The following is a 26,960-nucleotide window of genomic DNA, read 5'->3' as shown; positions in this document are numbered from 1 at the left end:
ACCGGCAAGATCGTGATCGCGCGGATAATGCACGGCGGTGCGGCCGACCGATCCGGTCTCATCCACGTCGGCGACGAGGTCTGCGAAGTCAACGGCATCAGCGTCGAGGGAAAGACACCCAGTTTCGTTCTACACATTTTGGTAAGCTAATTTTCCTATCTCGTTACAATCAAATAACGACCAAGTACAAAAAAGTAGTTTAAAGGACTATATATTTCAATCCAAATTTTTAAGTCCGAAGGCCACAAGTAAAGTTGATTGAAAATGTATTCATAAACAATTACTTTCACATTTATTATTTTATAAAATAATATAATATATATTATTGTATAAAAACATACATTTCATTATTGACTTGATAAAATATAGCTCTTTTGACTCTTAAATAAACAAGATTGTCACTATTGAAAAAAATTAACGTGAATTCGATTTTTTTCAGCAAAACTCAGAAGGGACAATCACTTTTAAAATAGTGCCCGCGGACAGCAAAAGTGGAGTAAGGGAGAGCAAGGTAAAATCTGATGGTCGGAATAACAGTGATAGATTTTTACAATATAAAATTGTGTTAAATATATATAATCGTTTAGGTTCGCGTGAGGGCACACTTTTCATATGTGGCGGCTGACGACCCTTATATTCCCTGTAAAGAAGCCGGATTAGATTTCGTCAAGGGTGATGTTCTGCATATTGTCAGTCAAGATGATGCCTATTGGTAAGAATAATTTTTGTTGTTAGCAATTATATGTACATAATCTGAATGCATTTGTGACAAATTATAATGACTCTGGTTATAAATACAGGTGGCAAGCCAGAAGGGAAGGAGATCGAAATATGAGAGCAGGCTTGATCCCCAGCAGAGCTCTTCAAGAACGTAGGATCCTCCTCGAGAGGAAGGAAAAGGAGAAGTCAGACGAAGACAATATAAGTATGTCGATGGGTTTGTTGGTTTGATTAAGTAACTCGCTTGTTGATTTCGTCTCGCAATCATTCGTCTCATCGTGTCATCTAACATCATCGAGTGTTTCTCATATTATTAATGTGTTTATATATTGTTATAGCGGCAGATATATATTGATCAATGTTGCACGAAATCCGCAGTTACTGAAGTTGCCGAAGTAGATGCTCGGAGTATATTGACAGAATGTTGCGTTCGGTCATTTTATATATTTCTATCAGAATTAATTTAAATTTACGAAGAACGCATTTGTGTGTTTAGTTAAACTGAAAGAATCTTAGATTAACACGCAAAATGCCAATGTACTCCGAGAACGCTCTGTTTATAGGCTGATGTTGTTAATGGAAAGCTTGGCGCTAATATTGGCGTGAAAGTAGCAATGTTGCATAACAAATCGTTCATTAGTGACCACCTCAAGCATACTTTAGGATCAGTCGGTTTTGTGTGCGCGGTAGATTTGTCCCCGAGGTGGTTGCCCCGTTAATTCGGTAAGTCGATCTTGGCTGCGCTTCTTTAACGAATGGATGGCCTGACGACCTAACCGTCGGTTAGGCTTGTGTTCTGTTCCAGTGCCTTTGCCCGCATTGTGCCCCCGTCCCAGTACCTCTTTGCACGCCTCGCCTACAAAGTGCAACTTGCAGGGAACTAAAACTAAAAAAATCATGTATGACGCTGCAGAGAACGACGACTTCGATCGGGAAGAAGTACCGACTTACGAAGAGGTCGCGAAACTCTATCCCAGGCCGGGTCTGTACCGCCCGGTGGTTCTCATCGGGCCACCGGGAGTCGGCAGGAACGAGCTGAAGAGGCGGCTTATGGCAACCGACGCCGAAAAGTACAAGACTCCTGTTCCCTGTAAGTTTAACAAGAAGCTCATTACAACTGATCAAGAAGGGGGAGATTAGCTTGAAGAAAAATTAAATTCATAAATATTGTAGTCACGAATTAAAAACGGAAGAATTATTATATTCAATGAATCTAAAGAATGCCAATAATGAAAGATTTATTAAATCAATGATTGATAAAACACAAGAGCAATTTGTGAAATAAAAGAATTGAATAAAACAGTTTGGTAAATGTATCTATATATTTAAAATAATTTTAAATATAAAGAGAGAGATATTATAATAGTAAAAAATATTCAATTAATTTATCAATCTAATATTCTTTTTAAACAAATCTTTTTATCAGATACGTCTAGGACACCGCGACCGGGCGAAGTAAACGGCAAGGAGTATCATTTCGTGACTCGGGAGAAAATGGAGGAGGACCTTGAGGCTGGGAAGTTTATTGAGTATGGCGAGTACAAGGGAAATTTATACGGCACCAGTTCTGAGAGCGTCAGCTCGCTCGTAAACGCCGGATACGTGTGTCTTCTGAACCCTCACTATCAAGCCCTCAAGATGCTAAGAACACCGCAATTGAGGCCGTACGTCATATATGTGAAACCGCCGACGTTCGAAGTGCTGAAGGAGACCAGAAACGAAGCCCGAGCGAGGTCGACTTTCGACGAGAACAATTCTCGAGGTTTCACGGTAAGTTGAACATTTTTATATTCACACAAAACGACCAAAAACCATTGTCATTTTTATCATAAGTTGAGTTTTTCTCAAATTTAAATAGATCTTTTTTTGCTCGCTGTGTTTTGATGTATTTAACAATAAACATCTTTGCATTTGCAATCTAAAAAAGTACGACAATTGCATTTTATCATCGATCGATATTTTATTACAGGACGAGGAGTTCCACGAGATCCTGCACAGCGCGGAAAGGATAGAGTTCCTGTATTCTCATCTCTTCGACGAGGTGATTGTGAACGCTGACCTTCCCATGGCATTCGAGCAACTAGTCGACGCAATCCATCGAGTGGAATCTGAGCCGCTTTGGGTGCCTGCCTCGTGGGTTCAGTAAAATGATAGTCGTTAAGGTTCGAGGAACAAAACGCCCGGAAGGAAAAACGGAAGAGAAGGAATTTCGTTGAAACGCGCGATTACTCGTCGCGGTTTGACGAGATCGAGCGTTTCTCGGCAACGCTCGACGATACTTTAACTCTGTCTCCGCGAAAGACGGTTCCCTGAAGAACGCGTGTACTTCTCGTCTATTGTCTCACCGAATTGCAATTTACCATCTAGCGTTATCGCGCCTTTACACTCCTAGAAATTTCGTACCTCGAGCGTTCGCGAGTCTTTATCCGAATTTCGAAAACGAGTTAAATGAAATTTTCTATTATCGGATGCCGTGCGTTCGTTGTCGGTGATCGTTGCCGGTTTCGTACGTGACGATTCACCGATCGCGAAAGAAACGCGACGCGCTTCTCCTCGACTAAATTAAATAATTAAATAGCTAATTGTAAGTATAAAATGTTGAAGTAATTTCGAAGATACGCTCCAAGTGGTTCAAAGTCGTCCAAAGTCCCACAGTTCTTGTTTACCGGGTAACTATCGTAACACTTCAGCGACACTCCGCGCATTCTTAATCTTAGAATCCTTACTGCCAGACGCTTCACCAGCGGCGAGATCTCGCGGGAGATCTCGTATCGCGCAGATCAAAAGGAAAGCGGAAGGGGGGGGGACTTTTCTGATCTCGTCGCGAATCTCTTCTATATTATATATCCTATCGACACGTCGTGAAATTCCAGTTTTGAGACCACAGAAATCTCGCATAACTTGGGATCAATGCTCAAGAAATGGAACTTGTGCTGAGGTTGCTTTGGAAGGTGTTCACCAAAGCCAGGAGAGTCACCACCGTGGGACGATCTTTGATCTCGATTGTTGTTAATTGTTGCCAAATAAGTATTGTACCTAGAAACGCGATCGAAATGATCGCACCACTGTACCTACTTATTGTATTTTCCACACTCTTGGTCAGCATTACCACGATATTACTATTTTATGTTACTCTTTTCCATGACAATGGGATGCCAATGAAAGAAAGAGGCTGTACGCTCTATCGAGTTGACGTTGCATAACTCACCCTTGATGTAAACTCTGCATGTTATCGAAATATACCATTAAACTTTGAACGTGTAATTAAGATAACCCGTTTCCTTTCACGTCTTAGATTTAAAGAAGAGAATAATTAATTATGTACAATTAAACGTTAATCCACACTGCCGTACATAATATACGTAATACTCTTGCAGGAGGCATGCATTCCCGTGTTTTCCAATCATTCAAGCAAATCATATGAGAAAGCAAATCATCTTTAAATTACAATACCGAGAAAAATATCTTCCGAGAAGCTTCATGCCTGCTGAGTAAAATAGAGAAGGCCTTCGTGCGAGTTTGTTGATAGACAACTGACACGTTTCACGTGCCTTAATTTCGCGTAGTAGTTTCTTTCTGCGCTCATTACTTCCAAGGTCAGTGTCAAATGAGTGACAGGCTGACCCAAAAAAATTACACGGATAATCCAAGTTTTTTGTGCAAAAATAAATGGCCTAGGCACAGTTATTACCGTCATAGATTTCCGAAACGCATTGTGACACAATTTGACGAAGAAGCGTTTACTCAGTATCTTGGTCTCATCTAAAAAAAAATAGAAAACTGTCGAGTCGATTATTTTTACAGCCGAAGTGCTTGTGAACAATTCGATTTAATAGGTTCGATTTAATAGAAATAATATAGAAATCTATATATATAACGAATGAACTTTAAAAAGCTGTTTCATCGATCAGAAATATTCTCTTGTAAATAGCTTCTGACCCTCAGTCGTCCCAGGGTTAATTAATGTGCTGTCCTCATTTTCTTTTTTTGTCGAGAAGTGCAGCGAGAAGCGTAATGAACATCCGTGTCAAAACTGCGACTTACACTTAACCAGCGGGAACTCTTAACAGCCCGTCACGAGCAGGCACGGAAACCACTTTGCTCTTCGCGCCAATGACTTCCTCTCGAAATTACGAGCTCCTTCATTGGAAGCGCCTGCAAATATTGATTCTCGGACGCGGGCGTTCGCGTGCATGAGGAAACTCGCGCTCATAACCGCCGCCGCGCCGCCGAGATTTCAGAATTTCTCGGCCAACTTTTCGCATGCATAAATCGCCGTGTTACTTCACACGTAATGCAATCTCAGGTCGCATGCCTCGTTTTGCGATTCGTTACTGTTGTCTATCACCTTGCCTGCGGCTTTCGTGTATCCGCCTGATTAACATACACGAAATTCGCAAAAATAGCCGCGACGATTGCGGTGCCTGGAATCGAAACTCCAAAGAGAAGATTCTCGCCAAAAATTTCATTCTTTGAACATTATATTCATCGTACAATATTCTGTAAAGAAAGCGTGAACTTCTCCGTACTTAAATTTTGTGAAATTTTTTTTATGTATTGACGATAAGAAAAATATATATAACTTGCGCCCTATTTACCGCGCCGGCTCTTACTGCCTTTTTTTCCCTTTAATCGATTAAATTTTGTGATTATAATTTTAGATTTCTAAAAATCACCTCAACATTTATTTAAAAAAAATCATTATAAATGATTATAATTAAAATCTAGGTTACATGGTCATGTGATTTAAAATTTATCAGTTATTAAAAATTTTTAGTAAATTTTAACTTTTAATAAAAAATATTTTAATGAATTTAATTTAAATTTTAGTTAAATTTATCAGAGTTGTGTTAAACATATTCAATTAAAATTTATATTAATATCAATGTTATATTAAAATATAAGCATCTCTCCCTCTCTCTGTTTCTCTCTAAAAATACAAATTTCGTTTCCGCAAATAGTACTCAAAACTTACAAAAGGCCGCTGGCAAAGTGTTCCGGGACATTTATTATTATCTCTCGGGAAGGCATAAAATTATCTTCGCGACGGGCCATTGTCATCGTTGTGGCTTGACGACGTGCCATTCGTGGTCGGTCAATCGAAATTTAAAGCTCCGCGGCCCGCGCGGACTCATTACGGAACGAATTTACGCCGCATCGGGCGGCGGCGACACATTTAAACCTTCCTGTCGTCGATGTTTCTCTTAGTTCGACGCGTACCATTGTGCGATCATCGACACGCGCCCACTTTTCACCGGTCGCTTTTATTAATCGCGCCCGATCCGAAGAAATATCCGATCGGCAGAAATCAGAAATAGCATACGCGCTCCTCGCCGGCCGGGACAACACCTTATCGTCCCCGCAGACTCCGCATGAAGCCGCGGCGCTCTCTCCAGATCATCGTTTTAGTACGGGCAGACACAATGCGCGACAATAATTCGGAAGTGATCACCGTCCGCGCGAACTACGCGCGTTATATGTGCGCGTTATATTTCCACGATGCGATCACTCGTAACGGCGGATCGAGCGACATTATCGTCTCGACGTTAATGGGCTCATCAATCGCGCGTACATCGGGCAACGTTATGTAAATGCTTCTCACCTGACACACGACAATTCTGATGGTTTAACGATGACACCGATGGCTACTATACGGCGGCTTTTAGCCAGAAATCGATAATCCGGGTAAGTTAAATTTTGGGGATTGGCAAACAACGGGAAACGGTATCTTTGCCAATCGTCTTGCATCCAAGAGAATGCCGAAAAAAAAATCTTAACTAGCGAGAACATAACAAGTTTTCGCTTCCGTCCCTATACATTTACATTCACATTAATTTGAAAATCGAGTACTAAATCACACCTCTCTGATATAAATATAAAATAATAAATAAATCTGGATACGTTTGTATATTAAAAAAGAGTATTGTAGAGCTTAGAAAAAAAAATTCTCAAATAAAGTCTCAATCTCTTTGCTTTTAACGTAATCATACATTTCTCGATGTAAAGAAGATAAAACTGATAAGGATATCAAAAGCACTCTCAGTTTGCAAAAAGCTTTTCGCACCGAAACAACGGAAGCGCGTCTCCTTGACTAATATCACTAAATTGATTTGCGCTGGATTTACTCAGCTGTCGCGCTTAGAATCAAGCGCGATAACTTCGCTTGCGTGCAATCACGAATCAGGGAGAAGAACCGCGATTCCCGGATTTCGAGAAAATTTAGGTGTTTCAGAAACATTACATTTTCCTATTGCCGACAAGTTTGTTCCGTTCAACGTTAAAAGTTCTTTCAACAGTCTCAACTAAGCATATAATTTTGAAGAAGCGTGAAAGAAGAATGAAAACGAGTACGAGGGAGAAGGATCTTACAGTGGTCACGGATGTTGTATTTTTAGTTATAGCGGATTCTCTCTAATTGATCTTGAATTACCGAATGTAGCCGCGAGCACGTGCAACGCGGCGACCGCGTGCCACGTACGACGTAAAAATAGAATGAAAAACGAGAAAATAATTGAGGAGCTTAATTCTGTCTCGCCCGCGCACAATTCCGAACGCGAACGCCGTAATTTCTGCGACCTACTACCGATTTCTGGCCGTTGAAGTTCGTAATTGAACAATTTAAAAAGTAGGAATCGGGAAAACGTAGAGACACGAGAAATAAAATTTCCGTACGTTGAGAAAAAAAAATAAAGAGCTCCATGACGTCATTTGGCGTAAGGCCGGTACAATCGCGACGATTTCGGATTTCGACTCTTCGACATACGAAAATAATCCACCAACTTGTTCGTGGAGAAAAACGCAAAATTGACGTGAAATTTATTTTTCCATAGGGCTAAAATTAAGTGCGTCAAGATTATAACGATCTCAGTTTCCGTCTGCTGTTAGAACCAGTGCTTTTGTTTTGCTGCCAAATGATGTTGCCCGTTTTAATCAATCTCGAATCCGCCGCGGTCTCGACGTATGTACGGATACGCGATACCCGCCGTAAATCGCGATGCAATTAGAATACCGCCGCGGGCTTTTACATGTATCTGGGAATGCGACGCGCCGATCCTCGAATTCGCGCGGAAGCACATTCTAATTTTCCATCAGTACGGGGCATCGTAACACCTGGCTGAAATTCGCGCCTGCGTGGACGACGAGGCCTCGCGCTCCAGCCCTCGTGAGAATTGCGAGGGTGCAATTTAAACTTTGGCCCAGTAGCCAATCAACCCCTTGACGAGCGAACGATCCTGAGGGGTCGGCCGGTGGTGGAAAAACGAGCTCGATCATCGCGCGCGTTTCAATATCGCTCGCGCAAATGGTGCGAAGTTCGTCGCCGCCGCCGCGTTGTTTCCGAAGAGAGCCCTCGCGAGCATCGTATTTCGATCGTAACTCAAGAATAGAAGACACCGGTTGCGCAAAGGTAACTGATTTAGAATCAGCCGTGCGCGTTCCGTTCGAATCACCGATCTGTTCACCGACGATCTCCATTTATTTACTTCGATAACGTTCCAAGAGAGTGAATATGGGAATCTTGTTTACTCCTAAGAGCTCAGAGCGACGCGATTAATGCACTTTTAAATGTATCACTTTTTATTTGAAATTTGATAACACATTTGTAAACGATAATAACGCTTTGCATAAACGCGCTCCTGGAAGTGATAAGTTCGAGATAACGTTTTATAACTTTGCGCACGGAGCGGGCGCGTGAAGAATACAAGACTCCACCGCTCTCGTCTAAGGCGCCTAATTATGTGATACGGATTTAGAACACGCATGGCGTACTATCTGGCTCGAGTACAGATACTCGAAAGAATCACGTTTCAGACCGTGACCGAGAGGCGCAACCACCGGGATTAGTCTCTGACAATGAGCCGGAAAGGTCATGTTAAACTTTTCGCGTGACAAAACCCGCTTTGCGAGTTTCGGTCGCAATTTGAATATCCACACATTAACGAATGTGAATAATAAGTTTAAGCATTTATAAAAGAATCTTTTTCAATTCATTCATTGACACGTTGTCTGCTTAAAAAGTTCCGTGTGTTTTATCTTGTGCACACCACAATAAAATTTTTATTAAGCATATAACAATAAAATATTGTATACCATGATTAAATAAGGCTATATTCTCTGGGTACTGCATTGAATAACGCATATTTTTACTTTGCATTGTTATCTAGCTATTTACACCATTTAAAATTTTATGTCAGATGACATTTGTTCTCTACAAGCGTTTTAAAAACTTTCGCGCGTCACCAATGATCATCAGGGCGCTGAAGTCAGGCGGTGGTCACGAATGACCTTATCTCATATATGATATTAACAGTCAACGCATTAATATTTAATTAATGTACCATTGTCGTGATCATCCAGTGTGTATCTTGTTAGACAATTAAATACGTTTACATTAATTTGCACGATGCAAATCAACATACAATACAAATTGATTTTCTAGTAAGAGAGAACTAATTTTCAAAGATATAATATAAAAATATTCAATTATACATGTCGTTGCATGTGAAGTAAATTAAACCTGAAATAAGAAATCTTTCAGAAATTGCTTTTAGGTAAACCTCCGTAACAAAATGTAAATATAAAAAGCTTCAAAAATCTCTATAATAAAATGTAAATAACTGTTAAAGGCGAAGAAGACGTTTGGACAGAATTAAAAATTCAACTGACTTCTTTCAGTATTCCGAAAGAGCCAGATTGCAGCGTGAGCGACCACGGTCATGGTCTTGAGCGGCACGCTTACGGACTCCAGCTTTTTGGCTATCACACCGTCTAAAATCAAATTTAAACCGGTTAGTAATATGTCTCTTCCGCGGGACACGCTTATATTTATTAAGAGGAGCTTTGAGCTTCGTTAAGACCGCGTGTCGAATTGCGGAGCTGGCTTATTCTCGAAAATGTCAACGACACGGCGGTGCACGTGACTCTGAAGCGAGCGTTGTCATTATTTCAGCATGATATCGCGTGAGACTCATTAATACTTATTAGTAACTTCGGTGAATAAGCACGTGCGAAGTCTTAATAAGTCGTATCGCGTCCTAGGAAATTATCAATACTTTCCTTCATGCTCGCTATGGCGTGTCGGAATTTGGCCGTCAAATCTGAATTTAATTAGAACTTGCTTACGAAGCCATTAGATAATATTTCACAAATCACTTCTCCTTGCGTATTCTTTTTTTTATTATAAGATATATATACTGACTCTCTAAGGAGATTATAAGTTTATAATTAAAAATCTTTTTTCTCTCTTTCTCGTGCTGTAATAATAATTTTATCCTATTAAAACTAATTTTATGTAGAAAGTGAAATAGCGACGTAATTTATGTTATTAATATAAAGAATTAGTTTTAAACTCTTTTTAATAATATAATTACAAGAGTAAAATACAGTTACTACAGATCATCACAAATTTCATAGTTTAAAAGATAAGTAAACGATACAAATAAAATATAAATTAAATTACCAAAGTCCCTTTTTCGTAATACAGAGGTCTGCCCGTTTCCCAGGAGTGTCACGAGACTTACGAGTGCAACGTACTCATTTACCCAGTAATTAGCAAATTATATTTTCAAGTGCCCCGAAGGGAGGTAATTCGCGGAAGTTGCGTGCACGAAGGTTTAAAAAAAGAGGAGCGCCTCGCGTTTCTCTCGATGACGCTACGGTCGAATAATTTTCACCGTGAAGTTTTTTTTCACGGGAAGAGGAACCTACATCTTTCTACGTTCGAGCTACGTTCCGATGCCGAAATCGTTGAGGGTGCCGACCTTGGCACGAAAAGCATCGCGTCTCTTTTGAGACGGAGCGATTAGAAGCTCGCGTGCTCGGTTTCTGCGCGCCTCACCCTCCCGACGCTCTTATCGGCGCCATATCCCTCTATCATTTGGCGCACGTTCCTCATCCATTTCTCGATCCCCATCAAATACAGTCTTATCTATTCATAAATGTCACTCTTAATCCAAATGACATTTTACACGGTGCAGCATTCCGTAATTGTTTCTCCATACTCCTGAAATATGCATGGCTATCTTCTCGATCATTTAATTTCTCTTGTGGTTAATATCACATTTCGCTTGGAGTAATTAAAAAAGCTCAAATTTCCTTTCAGACATTAAAACCCTTTCTCTAACATTTTCCATATATGTAATTTCAATGTATAATTTATTACAAACTTAAGTGTATTATTTCAATTTTATTTTTTAAAACAGATTTCCTCTCTTCGGAAGTTCTAAGAGATTCAGTGCATGTACCGTGAACATATAATAGCGTGTTAAAAATGAAATCCGTTCGATTTCGCATCTTTCGTGAAACGCCAATGGAAACGGCGCGACTAATGACAGATAAGACTTGATCGGCGTTCGAGCTTTCGAGTTACGTATGCCGTAACGTAGTGGCTGCCAGAACGACGGGTTCTCATGCGGTACGGTCAATCAATGTCAGAAGGCACGCACGGCTGAAAGTCAATCAGATGGAGCTTTCGCCTGGCGCTGATCACTGACGTTCCCTCGATGGAGTTACGGCGGCCGAAACGACGCCTGGCGTTTATAAATCAGCGTTACGCGCATCGGATGAGATATCGATCTCGATGTCGAATTGGAGGTCGAGAGTCGGTCTCCCGGCGCATTAAATCCCGGATATTCCTTACGCGAGCCTCGTTAATTAGCAAGTGTACTCGCGGCGCGTCTAAGAGCACACTCCTCCGTTTTTTTGGGTAATTTTAAATATTTATTTCGTCGGGGAGAGAAATACTTACACTAGGTTACTCAAGTAGGATATATCGCATATCCTGCGTTAAATTTAATAATTGATTAAGAAAACAGAATAATAAATTTCTTTCGCCAGTATAGAATAACAATTCAAGTAATTTCTTTCAATGTTCATATCGAAAAGACGTTATTTATTCACGGTCGATTTAAAGAAATTACTTGAATTGATCAAGAAAACATTTACGTACTAATGAAGCTATTACCTTCAAAAAGATTCCAGCTATCATTATAAGAGAGCAGAGAGTCAGTTGTGCGATAACACAGAGAATAATTTTTAAAATGTACGGTATTTATCCGGTTAATATGGGATTAAACGACATTATAGGTGACCACGTGTTCATTCACTCGAGACACGTGCTTTAAGCACCGATGAAACGTGGTAGCTCCCACTGACGTCATATTATTGAAATTCCAGCTGCAATATATGACACCGCAACTAATCTTTCGTCGCGATAGTGTTTCGCCGCTTTGATTAATCAGCTGCTCTTATCATGCCTGCGGTGACGGCGAGGTTGCTGACGGACAAAGGATCGTCCGCGTAAACGAAAACGTCCACCTCAAGAAAATGTCTCACGTAAAATTTGTTGCGCGCAACGAGATCTGCTTTTTTCTCTCCTCTCTCTCTCTCTCTCTCTCTCTCTCTCTGTGACAAACGGCGATCGTTCTTCCGGCCATTGATCATCCGAACGGTGGACCGGGGGACAGATGCACGAGCGTCGTATTTTACAGCATCCGATATTGTCCCATACGGCCTGCTCGCGTCGACTCCGACGGAAGCTTTCACGGGAGCGACGCAATTGTTTGGATATGAAACGGTCTATTCAGGGGAAGAGAGAGCAAACACGGCGGAATCGAGCGACGAAAACTCGATAACTGGGGCGATAACTCCGGCGCCCATTTACCATAGTCGGCTCGTGCCAGTTTCGTCCATCCATACGTAACGAGGCGAAATCTCGAGGTCTCTTATATATACATTGGTCGTGTTAACTGTCGTTGCTCTCTCTCTCTCTCTCTCTCTCACGAGAGAGAATCCCCGTCCCAATAAGCTACGCGTAATTGTCGCCAGTTATACTGACCGTGCTTGGCGATTTAGAATTAAACGACCTTTAGGAAAGATATAATCACGTGTTCTTTCTAGCGATTTTTTTTTACAGTCGAACTTTAAACGCATATTTGTAAAACTACTTAAAATTCTATTTAAAACTAACTTTAAGCGCATTTTTTTGTAATTCTCTTAAAATTATTTAAAATTCTATTTAAAACTCCGTCAGTAGCTATCGGTTATCGAGGTTCATTGAAGTCGGAGAAGAAGAAGTGAAAGAAGACTTAGAATATTGATGAAGGAATTTTGGACGTAGCTTACTGCTAAAACTTCTCCTTTATCACATGCTTTCGTCATTCAAAGCCGGTATCTCCGAAAATGTCGAAGAAGATCGATAAGCCGGTGTACATTGGAAAGTTCAAAATATTGGCCGACAGCCAGAAGCTACACGATGACAGGATAATATCGTGCGCTGTTACGACGCCGAAATAACCGCGCGCGCGTTCGGGAGATGAAAGCGCAATTTTATACGGGTACCGTGAAGTTAGATTTAGCGTCGAAATCGTCTCGCTCGCTTTTCACCACGGATTTGGAGAGTAATTTCCGCCAACCGTGAAGTTAACGGCGCGCCGGCGAGTATGAAGGAAAAAAGAGATGGGGACAATTTGATCCGCGAAACGCGCTCTCGTCGGAAGAATTGCAGCATTTGTCTGATTAGAAACCCCGAAAAGGTATACGAATGAAAAAGAAAATTTCTCCTTTTCGAAGGTACGCGCGTCTATTCTGGAAGAACAACCTCTCAAAGAACTCACAATATATTTATTTAAATACCAATTTATTAAATGCCAATTAAAATATTCATATAGTATAATAATAAGGAATAAAATAATAAAAGAGATGGAAAATAATGTAATAAATTATGTAAAAATGTAACATGAGAGAGAGAGAGAGAGAGAGAGAGAGAGAGAGAGAGAGAGAGAGAGAGAGAGATGATAAAAAATGATGAAGCTAAAATAATGAAAGGTAAACACATTATTAATTTTGCGACGAAACTGCGAATTCAATCTAGAAAGGAATATATTGCGATAATCAATAGAATTTCTCGATAGAACTTTATTGTCACGTGTTGCTCGTAATTTTCAGCGTATGTGTCGATGAGTCGCGGAACAATAAAAAGAAATGTAGGTTGAAGAAGCGATTCCAGCGCGCTTCGGCGGAAATCACGACGTTTGCGTGACAGGAGAACTGATTCGAGTTCCCGGTGATAAAAGTGTGTCTCCCAGTGAGTGCGTTTTAATTTATATATTACAGCCTCCGCAGTGCGCCGTTAGGTTTCTCGGTCGAGCATAAATCTCGTCCGGGAAAAGAACCTAAACGAATGGCTATCTGTCGGTCCTATTGATAGAATGCTCTTTTCCTTTCATTGAATTTTACGATCTCTTGAATTATGAACTTCGAAGCACAGAGAAAGGAAAAGTAATTTGAAAATAAATTCCTGATAATTATCGGAGTTCTTTTCTCTCTCTCTCCCTCTCTCTCTCTCTCTCTCTCTCTCTCTCTCGTCTTACATCGAATCTCGCCGTTTCGAGATCGTATTATTATTCCGAGTCATAAAGCGGACTTTCGAATAGCACTTTTTCCAGCCTATCACGGAGACCCGACCTTCGACGATGGTAGGTGGTCGTAGGGTGAAGCATGCGGCGAGCAATGAAACCACCACCACGTCCATGGTCACCGGCGGCGTTACCAATAGGAGCGACAACGTCGTTGTCTCCACTGTACAGCCGACCACCACTCAGCAAGTAAGCTTCTATCTATCTATCTATCTCTCTCACTCTCTCCTTCGTCGTGCATCCTCGTTTTCATTACGTCGACGCGCGTATCACGTCGACGTCGACGGGTCGGTCGCGCGACGTCTCGCGGCCTCCGGAGAGCGAAGAGCGCGGTAGTCTATCTCGCGGGATGCGCGACTCCTCCGCAAAGTGTCGCCGCGCGATATCGGACTCTCTCTCGCGCATTCAACGGCCCGCGAAGTTAGACACAACATTGTGAGTTGTGAGCGAGGAAAAAAACTGGCTGATAGGCGGTTTGTGCGGTACACGCGGCGACGCGTATAATAAGCTAGACGCCGCGGCGCGGCGTCTTCGAGTGAAACGATCTATTATAGATCGATCCCGAAGTAAATTACTCCAGTTTCGATCAATGTTTGGTGCTTAAACGTAATTACGTATATTTAACGTGAGCGGTATTACTATTTTGAGACATTGTTAAATAAGAAAATTTTCCTCTTGTCGCGAACTTGATATCATACTTTAATGTTATTTAATAATGAATTTCAATGGTTTATATAAATATTCACATAATCGCTAGTTATTATACGCAGTTGTTAAAGATAGCGTAAAAACTTTTCTTTCATTCAAATAGTAATAGTTTATCGTTTGTCTTGGAAATTCTTAAAAACCGCGCGTTACTTAGAATTTAATTTTTAAAGTACTTGCTGTAGTTACAGCGACAATTTTAAAATTCAATCAAAAATATTCTATAATTTTTTCATAGAAATTTTCTTATTGCGCAACGAAAACGCTCGTGAACGTATAAGGAAAACGTGAAATGTGACTCGTATATTCGTGCCTTAATAACGCGTGTGTGTACATACGTGCGCACACGAGGCACCGACCGACGCCGCGAGAGCTTAACTGACATATAAATAGCGCGTTTAAAGAGAGCCGGCTAGAACTTTCCCGCGTGTACGTCTTGCGAACTCGTCAGGAAGGCACGAGTCGCTTTCCGAGGAGGATCGTGCGACTGGAGCGGGTCCAGCGAGCGGATTAGCTGACGCGTGATCGAGGGACGTCACAGATCTCGTGAGAGACCTGTGGACCTTTGTTTGACCTTTCGGAGTGCGTGTAATTCGTTAATCTTTTCTTCGGTATTTGCGACGGTATTCGGTGAATAATTCGTGTTGTGAGTGAATAAATTCCTAATATGAACGCGAACTTGGAGTCTCTATTAACACGGATCACTTATTATGATACGCGTAATTCGTAAATATAACGTCGGTATTCATTACGTGCGAAGAGAAATTCTGAGCGAACCAAATTGTGCACAACCTTTATAATAGATATCAAGAGAGGAGTTAGATAATGGAGTTTTTGAATTATTTACGCTCAATTTGCAAAGCCTGTTACTAAACAACCCATGTATTATCTAACTCCTCTCTTAATATCTAATTCGAAAATTGATATATATTAATTTGGTCAGTAGGGTCGAACTAAAACGACTGCTGTTTATTATCAAAGTCATGATTTTGTTAGATTATGTAAAACTAAAATCTTAAAAACTTAGACACAAATTATTTTAATCTTCTTGATAATGAAAGATTTGGAACCTCAAGTTCCATGATAAACAAAAATAAAGTTTATTGGGTAAATTACTGAGTTTACGGATAATCGGGCCGAGTTCTGATCAAGCGAAGTGCGAGGCAGTCGAGGCACCGGTTAATATGTGAATTTCAGTTTCTCTCTCGAGACTAATTTCCGTCGTTTCGTGCGTTTCGGCAGAAAGTCCGGCGGATCTTCGAGGAGCAGGCCAGGTGGCAAGAAAGCGGCCCACGCAGACGCGTGAAATGCACATCATCGGGCACTGCCTATTGCGTAGTTAACAACTACAGCATCGTCGCCTCTAGGGGCGAACTTGCTCGAAATAACCGCGCCGCGAGTGAAACGACGACGACGACCAGCGTCATTACCAAGAGACGAGCGTCGTCGATCGTAAACGGGAGAATCCACAAGGAGGAGACCGCTCGGAGCGGCATCCTCGCCTCAGAGGAGTCGAGGAAACCGAAGGACGTGCCGAAGGACTCAGCGAGACCGGGAATCTCAAGGGGCATCCAACGAGGTATAATCAAGTCCGCTTCCGTGCCGAAGGATTTGAAGGAAGGTGCGTTGCATAATTTCTAAACTCTCAAATTATACGTCGCCTATTACTCATTAATCTGCTTTATACCCTTTAGTTATTAGTTTTATAACCTCTTTTTATTTTTTTTAAATCAAAATATAATTTTTTTATAAGAGAAACTCCAACTAATGAGTATCGGTAGACTTTTAATAAATGCACCAATTTTTGCACGGTTATTTTTTATGGTAATATATATCATTTACGTTTTTTGGATAAGCATCGTAAATGTTCGTTCATTCAGGTTGGAAGGAGAGATTATCGTCATCAGCTGTTCTAAATACGTGCCGAAAGCTGCGATAAAATTATTTTCGACGGAAAAGTTAATTTCCTGTACTATCTATATCTCTCTAATGACTACTTGGCTGTGGAAATGCTGACGTGCATGCCGTGATAATTTGTATTTTCGCCCTATTCGCCGCACGCGTTACCTGACGCGAAACAACAATATCTAATGAAAATCACGTATCTTGTAGCTTCTGAATTCTCTATTAGAATCGTAAATGAAACCACACGAGTTATGTAAACACGGTGAACCGGTTTTCGACACGAGACTATAAACAGAACATACTATATTAATTAAAAACTAACAAAATAAGTGTTTCGTTCGATATGAAACAAATCAAGTTAATTATAGTAATCTCTTACTGGAGGATCCAGTAATTCGTTTCAAAGTGAAAGGGGACACCTTTCTATTTATATGATCTAATTTTCTAAGACTCGCGTTTCGTGCACGTCGCAACTTGTCAGCTCAGGCTGGAGCGAAACAAAATAAATGTTTACTTTCGGCCCACGTCGATTCTAACGACGCGCGAAGTTCTGTAAGCACACGCGACGCGATCTACCCCACGATCTGCTTACTTAATATTTTTTATGACAATCAACGATGACGCGAACATCTGCATGCCGCTAAACGGTACCTATTTAAGCCTGCGCTTGCAAGCTGCTGAGGGTACTGCGAGACATCTTGGATAAGAAATAACAGTGGCTATAAATATAGTGCCGTGACTCCGCAGGTCTTCCAGTGAGGGAAAGAACGTTACAACGGGTACCGGAGGAGGGCATCCTGAAGAGGTCTTCCGCCTTCCTGGCGAGCCTAGCGCATCATCATCATCATCATCATCATCCCTCCAGCAAACTCGCCGAGAGGAATTCGCCGGACGACGAGTTAGCTAAGTTTCTCAGGCCGTCGGACGGCTACGAGCTTCGCGGTTCATCCTCGAGATACGCCGGCCCGAAGGGCTATTTCTCGATCTTGACAAACGACGACGACGACGCTGGACTGTGCGCTCTGCGGCCGTCGTCTAGCGCCCAAACGTTATCGACGAGCTTGAAGAAGAAGGGCGTCGGAGTGAAGAAGTCGGTCTCTTTCAGCTCCGATACCAGCTTCGAGGAAAAACGCGCGCCATACCGGAAGCCTGCCGTCCACGAAGCCAAGGTCTATCGCAAAGGCGTGCTTCAAGGTGAGTTCTGCATTACGTGATGTTTCGCTTGATGACGATTTCGCAAATTTTACACACGATAAAATCAATGTTACAGATAAAATCTTTAACTTACTAATAATAAGAGAATATAAGGTTGTCAAGAATCTAAGCTTGGACCGTATGGCTTTGATTCTAATTTGATTGTTTAACTTACTAATTGTAAGTTTTTTAACTTTGACTTTTTTAACTTTATCTTACTAAATTTTTACTATAAATAAAACAACTGTACTTTGTTTTGATAAATAGTTAAATGAAGATTTCATTAGATATTAATTCAAATTAAGTTGTTCCTTTTCGCTGCTTTATAAATTTTTTAAATAAAAAATAAATTAGTTACTTGAAATCCAATATTACCTTACGTAGCAACGCGATGCAAGATTTTTGGATCATCGCGCTTTTACGCGAGAGACGTTTATTTGCCGACGAGTTTTTATTTGCACAAACTTTTCGCGCTGACATGTACCAACGTCATTTATTAGTGTCGACAAATTGATTCCGACGTGTGACATCACTGATAAAAAGCACCTGATAAGAGAACAACGTTTAAATCTCGATAAATGTTTGTTTCACACTAAAACCTGAAGGTATGTCTTTGATTAATGTGAAAATTGTCGACTAAAAATTCACACAGTAACGTCGCTTTAACGAATTGGAATTTAACAAATTGCGGACACAAAATCGATGAGCAATATATGATCTTCTTTTACGTAAAATAAATGCCGAATAATTTAATACAACGAAAGAGTTCATCTAAAAATATCACAAACTATTAAGCTTGTAATTTATGATCGTGTAATTTATCAATTTCAAAGTATATAGTCTATCGCATAAAATTGGTGTATTATTCAATAATAAACTGTGATATATTGGACAGTTACAATTGCGCAAGTAAGCTAATAATTTATTGCGCAAGTAAGCTAATAATTTATTCGTGATTAGCTTTGAAATATTCAAACAAATATAAATCTTGCAGACCACATACGCAAAGAGACGATCAAACCAAAAGTGCCGCCTTCGTGGGAAATACCCTCTGGGGGCCCTACGGCCCTTCTGAGGGCCGCCAGAGAGGCGGACGACACCGGTCTAAAAGAAATTGTCGCGCAGGCGCGGAAAGTAGGCCTGAAAGGTATGGACGTCAACGTGGTCGACAGCAGCGGGAGAGTGAGTACAAAATTTTCTAATTAATTGAATTAGTCTCTAATTGCGCTCCGTAATATAAAAATAGCTTTACAACATTCTCCCTGTCGTTTACTCTCTTAACGCATATAATGTGCGATGCAGGGTGATACGTTTGCGTGTGCTGTGAAAAAATGTGTCTAGGTAAAATTATAAAAAATTCAATAGTGCCGCATTATTTGTGGATCGATGGAAAGGAACAGGGAGAAAGCGTGGAAAAAATATAGAAAACGAAAAAATGTACAAAGAACTATTAAACGCGCTGCATAATGATTGATTTAACGAATCACGAATTATTTCATCTTTGGATCGGCCTCTGTCTGTCAATCCTATTTGAGATTTCCTTCGAAACTGCATCCTCGGAATGCCAGATCGTGTTTGAGCAAAATGGCTTACGCTAAACGAATTCGACGGATTGGAAAGCCGGCGGCGATCCGTAATTAACAGCGCGCGATTCGCGATCGATGAAAGTGCAATTAAGGCCGAACGAGTCGCGCGCGACGGCAGGAAACAAATTTCGACTCTTCGAATGGGTCTATTTTTAAATCACTCGAGACTGGGATTCCGCCGATTCGAGGCGCGTGAGTTTCGCTTCTCGCGAGCGTTATGCAAAAATGTATATTACGGCAACTACGGCAACCATCTGCGGGCCGATCGACGATTGATTACGGACGATCGGGAGTTAACAGCGGTGCGAAGTTTCGCGAGATGAACAATTTATTACTCTTCTCACGCGTATTACTCTGTTCGTTTCGTTACTTCGATAAAATTAGGAGATAACTATTAATATAAAAGATTTATTATTACAGAAAGATGAAGTACTAAAACACGATTTAATACACATTCGTGAATAGTTTATAACATGAGTAAACAATGTCATATGACTCCTTTGTCGCTTCAAGCGTTTTTCTAAGATCTCTCTGTTAACCTAATGAAAATTTTTAGTACCTATGTTTCGTGCTGCTTCGTACTACGGTGCATCTCGATCAGATAATCGGCGTAACTGGCATAGTGGAGAACTTTTCTAATTGCTGACGAAACTCTGTATATAATTATACCAGGCTGTTTTCCGGCCAGCCAGCGTGTAAATTAAGCGGCAGGATCGATTCGACGAAACGGATTCGACCGCCAGTCCGTCGCGGATGTCGGCAAAAATTCCACGCTCACGGCTCACGGCGCTTTCATTACTTAGTACCCACGTGCGATCCCCTCGCGCATGTAGCACTTCGTGGAAAAGTACCGAATTGTGTGCCCGTCGGCACCCAAGCTCTGCCCGCTTCTAACGGCAAGCCGGGTGTAAAATCGCGCCGCGAGAGGTACAAGATTGGTTGCGTTCCGAGGGGAAATATATGTACATGATATCGCTCGGGAAAAATGCTGAAACATATCTCCCCGGTAGATCTGGAATTAATTTTTTAAAAGCTTTATCCGCGGTACGCGGAAATTAAACACACGTTTAGTTAATTTAAGACACTGTATTTTAGAGGTGAGATATATTTTCAAGCTTACCTTCCAATTGAAGCTTGCGATGAAATAAAGATTGACTGGAGGAAAAATATAAAATATTTAAATGCAATGCATTGCTTGTTACAAGTTTATTTCATAGTGTCATTCTAGATATAAAAAATCTGAAAAATAAGCTTGACAAAAGTAAACGCGCGCTGAGTGATGGCAGCTCGTGAAGCGATGTGAGATACCGTAATTAACGTCGTTTCGAAGGACGCTCACGATACGAGAAGTTTAACGTCCCGCGATGGTAACACTGCTTACGTTCATTACTATCGAACGATCGCGTTCGAGGACAAGGCCGTGAATTTCGGAGGAGAGAACGCTGTTGTGCAAAGCCTCGCGTTTTTCGAAACCGCGCGCAATTCGGTGCAAATTGGACACGCGCATCTTTTTCCAAACTGACCGATGCCTCATCCCCGCCTCTCGGGATCGATGCGAAAGCACGTGATCTCGATCCCGCGCGGGTGCCTGCGACCGCATTCCGTATATGCAGCGGTGCCGCGTCGCAATTAAAGTCGGGATCGCGCTCCCGTCTCTTCTCCCGTAGATAGAAATGCGGTCGACCTTCGTGGAGTCGCGGCGGACGCCGCCGCGTCTAAGGTCGGGACGAAGGGAACCTAGATGTAGGTGTCCCGTGTAGTCGTGACGGACAACCCTGAGGCGCCGGTAACATCGCCGCTCACCAAGGCCACGAGATCGCACGTTACGACGCGCACGTCGCGTCAAGACATTGCGCTCGCGATCGATCGTTCGCACGCACCGCGAACTTAAAGCGATCGGTTACGTATCAACCCTGATGCGGCATTAGAGAGATATATGTTTACGATTTTCCTTAAGTGACACGAGACAAACGCCGGCGATGATTCAACGAGGCTGGCGGATCAAAGAATTCGCGCGAGGTCAACACGCTACGTGCAGAAATAACTAAAGCGCTGGAAATTATACAGATTTACTTTAATTTACTCATTACTTGTAACAGAATTGTGTGATTAGTATTTTTCGATTTTATCTAAATAGTTGAACCTAATCCTGAATTATTTATCAGGATTCAGAATTATATATATGGATTGCCTAAATTCAATTATGGCTTTAGGCAATCATGGATTTAGGAATAAAATTTATATGTAATTTTATTTATACCGTCTAATAATAAAGAAAATGATCTCAGTGGCGATCATATGGCGCAGAGAGATGTGCGCTGGTCTAGTGAGCCGGAGGAGTTCAAATCCGACCAAAAATTTCATTTTTTATCGGTTTTTATTCGATTACCACCTTTCGGAAGCGGGGGATGGCAACCTACCGAGAGTATCTTGTCTAGCTTTCTATATTTAGAGAGGGAACCGATCCCCCAGGTTGGGGGTTAGGCAACAATGAAATAAGTCAAACCAATTCCTGATGTAACGATAAGGAGTCCAAAGAAAATTATTTAATATTTTTATAAAACTTTCAAAAAAAGTTCTCACATCGTATCAAATATATCCGTATTATTCCTAGTTTCATTCAATTTTCTGATATTTCCGTCTTTATCTAAATTACGTATGAAGAATTGTACATGTTTCAAGAGATATACAAAATCTAAAATGTGAAATTACAAATAAAATTTTATCCTGAATTTTTTTTACAAATTATTAAGTAATTGTATCCGTTTAAATAGGCGAAGCCTACCTATACAAATATCCCGGAGTATCAAATATGTCATTGAGAAAAGTGTGGACTAGCTGTTTAATCGGCGGCTTCTGTTTCGTTTAAAACGAACGAAATAAAACGCGTGGTGTTTGCCGATTTACAATTCACGCGTCGTCTTCAAGGCAAACGCGTCTTCTCCCGAGCATTTGTTGGCATAGTCTGTGTTTCAACGTCTGTTTGTATATCGGCGGGCGCTGACGCAAGTTAAAGCAATAACGTTCAAACGTCAATAGCCACTTAATAAATTGATTCTTAACGGATAGTCCATTGTCCATCTCGATGTCGGGTGGAGGCAGCCAAACAATGCCGAGAATGAGAACGTCTTCCTACGAGATGTCATACTTCTCAACACAATCGCGATATAAAACGCGATATTCAGTCCCTTTTCAATATATTTACACGCGTCAATGGAACGGTGGTAACAATAGGTGAAACGCGGCATTCAAAGATAAATCCGATTAACACAACTCCTATAGGGGATGTAGCGATTTAGCGCAAGGATCGTTTTCTCGATCGGAAAACAATTTTTGTCCAGTCAGCTGACAACAAGATCAGCGAAAATCAGCGAATCCTAATTTAAAACCCGTTCCCTAATTTAAAACTCATTCCGCGTTCATAGTCATCGGCGTGGATTTAGAGGATTACATCCGCGTATAAATGTGTGCCGCGTGGAAACGCGTGGTTTTTCATGTCACGGTCAAACACGCGTGAAAGAGACATTGACGATAAGGCGCGGAGGCCGAGGGGTGAATAATGTTCCGCTCGAACACGCGAATTTGCGTAATCGGGCGTAAACTTTCGGCGCGGCAAACTAAACCGTGAATTATTTGTTTGCCATTGCAGACGGCCGTAAGTTACATGGCTGGGAACGGCGCGGCGGCGATGCTCGAGCTGGCGCTCTCTTTCGAAGGCGTGGACCCGAATCTGCCCGACAACGAGGGCAACACGCCGCTCCATTTTGCCGCCCAGGCCGGTGAGTGATCGATCACGTATTATGAATATATCAGGTTGCGCGGTTCTGTGAGACCGCGATACGCACGTTGCTGGGAAAATGTGAATGACGCGTTGCGGGAATCCAATATCCCTTTGATCTCTCGCAATTTTCCAGAATCTGGATTTCTGGAATATCCGGTAGTAGAGTCGTGCGAATAATAATGTTAATACAACAATGTCGCTGCATGCATAAATGTTATCGAGATAAAAGCATCTTAGACTTTGTGAGTTAAATGGCTTAAAGAGATGTTCCCTTCTCTTTCGCTCCTTTCTCTTCTTAGTGCTCGAAATATCGTCTTCGATATAACCGATGTTCCAAAAATGAACCCGGCGAAAATACGCAGAATATAGGATGGCCGCGCTTATTCATAGAGAAAGTGACAAGAATAAGCGTTGCATCAATTGGACGCGCGAACATGGGCGATGGAGTAGGCGTCAAAGGTGTGTTTTAGTTTTCGCATAGGAATCTTGAAAATGCGTTTATTCGCGCGAGTGAGTTTAGAACATAATTTACCTCCGTGTTTGCCCCTGTTTCTTTTCCGCTGCGTAATCATCCCCTCTCAGAAGGTGGCAACTGGCCACGTGGCTGCGAAATAACTGTATATACATCCGTCGCAGTCACAGATTAACCATGAACAAAAAAAATAACAGGATAAAGTGCGGAGGATACTTATTTAGATTTATGACGTGACGTTTAGAGTCTTAAATAAAGTGAGAAAATAACGATTGGGGCCGTATATATATTGAAAGCAAATGATTACGAGATTCGTCCTCTTTGCCTACTTTTCTTCCTTTCACATTTCATAACACTAATTTTTTTTTAATTATATAATTCCTTCAATACAGGATAGAAAAATATAATATATTAATTTGCAAAATTCATGAAAAACTGATTTAAAAAATTAATTCGTCAAACTAAATTAGGTAGGTAATCTCTTGTCTGTCGAACGTAAATACTCTAAGACTTTATGATCTCGTTATATTTTTATGCAAGTGGAGATAATATGCAAGGAATAGCAATAATTAAGGTAAATGTACCAATGCCTGGGCACGTACCTATGTCTGGACATTTTTATCATTTTAGTCTTTAAATAAGTTATAACGCAAATTAAAATCAAAGAATCAACGATAAAAATAGTTTTCTTGTATTATATTTCTATCTTTGATTTTAATTCGCGTTATACTTATTTAAAAACTAAAATGATAAAAGTGTCCAGACATAGGTTTTAAGTGTCCCGGCATTGGTACATTTACCTTACCATAAAAAAAAGTTGAAAACGTTATCTTGAGCCCAATGCCAAACCTGCCGGCAGAGTTTTCGCGGCCGGCACGAGGATCCCATCGCGTCACATAATCGCCGAAAATAGCGGGAAGCGTCTCGTGCAACAAACAAGCGCAGCTCCGCGATGACGCGTACCGAAAAATGTTCCGAGCCAAAACACCGCGGGTTATGAAATGTACGAGGGGAAAAACTCGCGAACGCGAAAAAAAACCGGCACCTATGATGTCAGTACATGTTTTCTGTTACGTATCTGCGGATAGGACAGACCGAGTGCCTCAACATCCTTCTGCAGAGGTGTCCGGACATCGAGGTGGACGCTAGAAATACCTTGGGCTTCACGCCGCTCATGAAGGCCGCCCTTCAAGGTAGAACCAAGTGCGCAAAGATTCTTCTGTTCGCTGGTGAGCAAATAGTTCAGTATAAGTCTTATGTATTTGTTATAAATAAAATAATAATGTGATAATCTAAGATCATAATAGTCTAATATATATTACATATAAATATATAATAATAAATATTTTTAATATTATATAAAATATTTTATTACGAAGGACCACAAAATATTTCTTAAAATTTACGCCGTTTGAGAATTATTTTCATTAATTTCTAGGCGCAAATCCTACCTTACGCGATCACGGTAGAGGCTTGAGGGCCGAACAATGGGCGAGGTTTTGCGGCAGGTACGTGTGCGCCGAGATGATCGAGAGATTCGCGAGGCATCGTCTGTTGGAGAGAACGACGTCCTGCCGTTGGGGCAGCGAGCCTGAACTGGCTGCGAAAGTCCTGCAGGGAAAGGTACGTAGCGCGATGTCGAGACCTCCTCCTAATCGGATCTCTTTCGTATGCAAGACATAAATCCTACGCAAACTATGCTAGGTAACGCCTATACCCACGACGCCTATGCCGCAACCCTCCGGATTAAAGTCGAAAATAAAGAAAGTCTTCCGCACCACCTCCAGCCCCGATCGAACCTTCTCTCTGGTCTCGCAACTCACCAGCGCGGCTCTCTGCGCGAGCAGTCCGGCTCTGCCGAAGCCCTCACCTGTTGTAAAAAGTCTTCTGCGGCCATTGAGTGTGCCCCAGTTAAGGTACGATACTGATCGAAGAATTAAAACTTCCTGAGTTTCGATCGATACTTTATAATCGCATTTTTTTTACGATTGCACAACTTTACAATGCTTCTTAGCAAAATTTGAAACGTTTATTAGAAAATTGCAAGCAGTTTAAAAAAATACGTAACATTAAAATGTTAATTTTTTGATATCTTCTTTAAATTACATTTGTCAGATAATAAATAATTCTGATTCTAAGGTAAATGTTAATTCAGACAAGATAAAAGTTTGTGCCATTTTTCAGGGTGACGTTGGTTTCGCAGCAGGACTTCTTGGAGAAGACCTCCGAAAAGTACGGGACGAATTTCACGGACAAGATCGAGAACTCCATCGCGAAGCCACCACGCTCGAAGAAGAAGAGCAAGTAGTCGAACGTAAAGCTTTCGCGGTCACGGGCCGCGTTTAGAACTTCACTTCGCATTGAACACACGCGAGGGGAGATTATTGAAATCTGCTTGACGCTAAAGCAGCAAGACGGACAGAGTGTTTGTGATCCATTCGAGATCATTTACGTGTTATCCGATTCCGCTGTTGCCTGTAACCGGCCGATCGTCGATCCGAAGCCGCGGTCCCTCAAGTAGATCGTAGTTTGTTCGTTTTTACCTCGCCGATAAATATTAGCGATGCATTTCACCCGGAGGACGTTCGCGGAGATCGAAAGGGAGGAAACCTTCGATACTCGATCGCTCCCGCTAAATCACGATTTCCAAGTCGACGGCTGCTGTTGAAGTGTTGTCATGTTTACGGTCCGCGTACTCGAGATTGTTTTCGATGTAAACCGCCGCCGCGGCCGGACGTATAAACATTCGGAACGGTCGAATTTTATTTTTAGTTTGAACTCATAATGGATCGTACGACGTGTGGCGGGACGAGGCGCGGCACGGCGCGCGAGCGCGGTTTACAGGAGATCGTAAAATCACGATCGAAAGATCACGTTGAAGGAGCGTGATGTTCCTCCCGTTGAATGGAATCTCGATTTTTCTTTCCAGGAAACGTGAATGTGTAACTTTAAACAGGCGCCGAAGCAAAGCCTCGGGGGTTTTTATAGATTAAAGTGTTAAAAATGATCGAACGGGCTTGCGATCAATCTATGTCGCAGGTCTCTCTCTCTCTCTAACTTATAATACGCGTTTTACGTACAAGATTTTATATCGATGCAGTTGCTGTCAGATGGTTATTTAAATAAATGTCTTATTAATTAACAATTTGTCTTTTGATTATGGACGATTGAGATACAGAGTTCGG

General features: G+C 41.4%; 2 protein-coding genes across 15 annotated transcripts in view; both read left to right on the top strand.

Moving 5' to 3' along the window:
- The window catches only part of LOC112459151 (MAGUK p55 subfamily member 7), an 8,112-nt gene extending 4,135 nt beyond the window's left edge, over window positions 1–3,977 (top strand). For 2 of the 7 annotated variants that reach the window (XM_025023146.1, XM_025023144.1), the window contains 7 exons: window positions 1–141; window positions 440–511; window positions 588–712; window positions 801–937; window positions 1,508–1,810; window positions 2,147–2,490; window positions 2,690–3,977. The exon at window positions 1–141 is cut by the window's left edge and continues 1 nt beyond it. In XM_025023146.1, the coding sequence (XP_024878914.1) occupies window positions 1–141; window positions 440–511; window positions 588–712; window positions 801–937; window positions 1,508–1,810; window positions 2,147–2,490; window positions 2,690–2,866 (1,299 nt within the window). In that variant the 3' untranslated portion in view covers window positions 2,867–3,977. The remainder of the gene's footprint in view (window positions 142–439; window positions 512–587; window positions 713–800; window positions 938–1,507; window positions 1,811–2,146; window positions 2,491–2,689) is intronic. The other 5 variants (XM_025023147.1, XM_025023145.1, XM_025023150.1 and 2 more) reach the window with 3 other exon arrangements.
- A 1,870-nt stretch (window positions 3,978–5,847) lies between these two features.
- Window positions 5,848–26,917, top strand: LOC112459150 (protein HOS4-like). Of its 8 annotated transcripts, none has more exons than XM_025023139.1 (11): window positions 5,848–6,405; window positions 9,394–9,506; window positions 14,163–14,321; window positions 16,080–16,458; window positions 17,490–17,936; window positions 18,931–19,118; window positions 23,172–23,301; window positions 24,864–25,004; window positions 25,214–25,398; window positions 25,480–25,691; window positions 25,960–26,917. In XM_025023139.1, the coding sequence occupies exons 2-11, from the start codon at window positions 9,435–9,437 to the stop codon at window positions 26,081–26,083; spliced, it is 2,037 nt and encodes a 678-aa protein (XP_024878907.1). In that variant the 5' UTR covers window positions 5,848–6,405; window positions 9,394–9,434; the 3' UTR covers window positions 26,084–26,917. The 8 variants fall into 8 exon arrangements, with proteins under 8 accessions (XP_024878907.1, XP_024878905.1, XP_024878909.1 ...); XM_025023137.1 differs by having other exon boundaries at window positions 14,151–14,321; XM_025023138.1 differs by lacking the exon at window positions 5,848–6,405 and adding an exon at window positions 8,052–8,125 and having other exon boundaries at window positions 14,151–14,321.
- Window positions 26,918–26,960: the final 43 nt, after the last annotated feature.

The sequence above is a fragment of the Temnothorax curvispinosus genome, unplaced genomic scaffold, assembly GCF_003070985.1.
Source record: "Temnothorax curvispinosus isolate PA1 unplaced genomic scaffold, ASM307098v1 QBEX01009552.1, whole genome shotgun sequence".
Classification (NCBI taxonomy): domain Eukaryota; kingdom Metazoa; phylum Arthropoda; class Insecta; order Hymenoptera; family Formicidae; genus Temnothorax; species Temnothorax curvispinosus.
This window is presented reverse-complemented; position numbering and strand designations above follow the sequence as displayed.

What these genes read in the sequence shown, in the direction of transcription:
- LOC112459150 (XM_025023135.1), top strand. Translation starts at nt 8,021, where the DNA reads ATGGTGCGAAGTTCGTCGCCGCCGCCGCGTTGTTTCCGAAGAGAGCCC. An exon ending in AAGACACCGGTTGCGCAAAG is followed by an intron (nt 8,126 to 14,150) that starts GTAACTGATTTA and finishes ACTTTCGAATAG; the next exon opens with CACTTTTTCCAGCCTATCAC. An exon ending in CCATTTTGCCGCCCAGGCCG is followed by an intron (nt 23,302 to 24,863) that starts GTGAGTGATCGA and finishes ATCTGCGGATAG; the next exon opens with GACAGACCGAGTGCCTCAAC.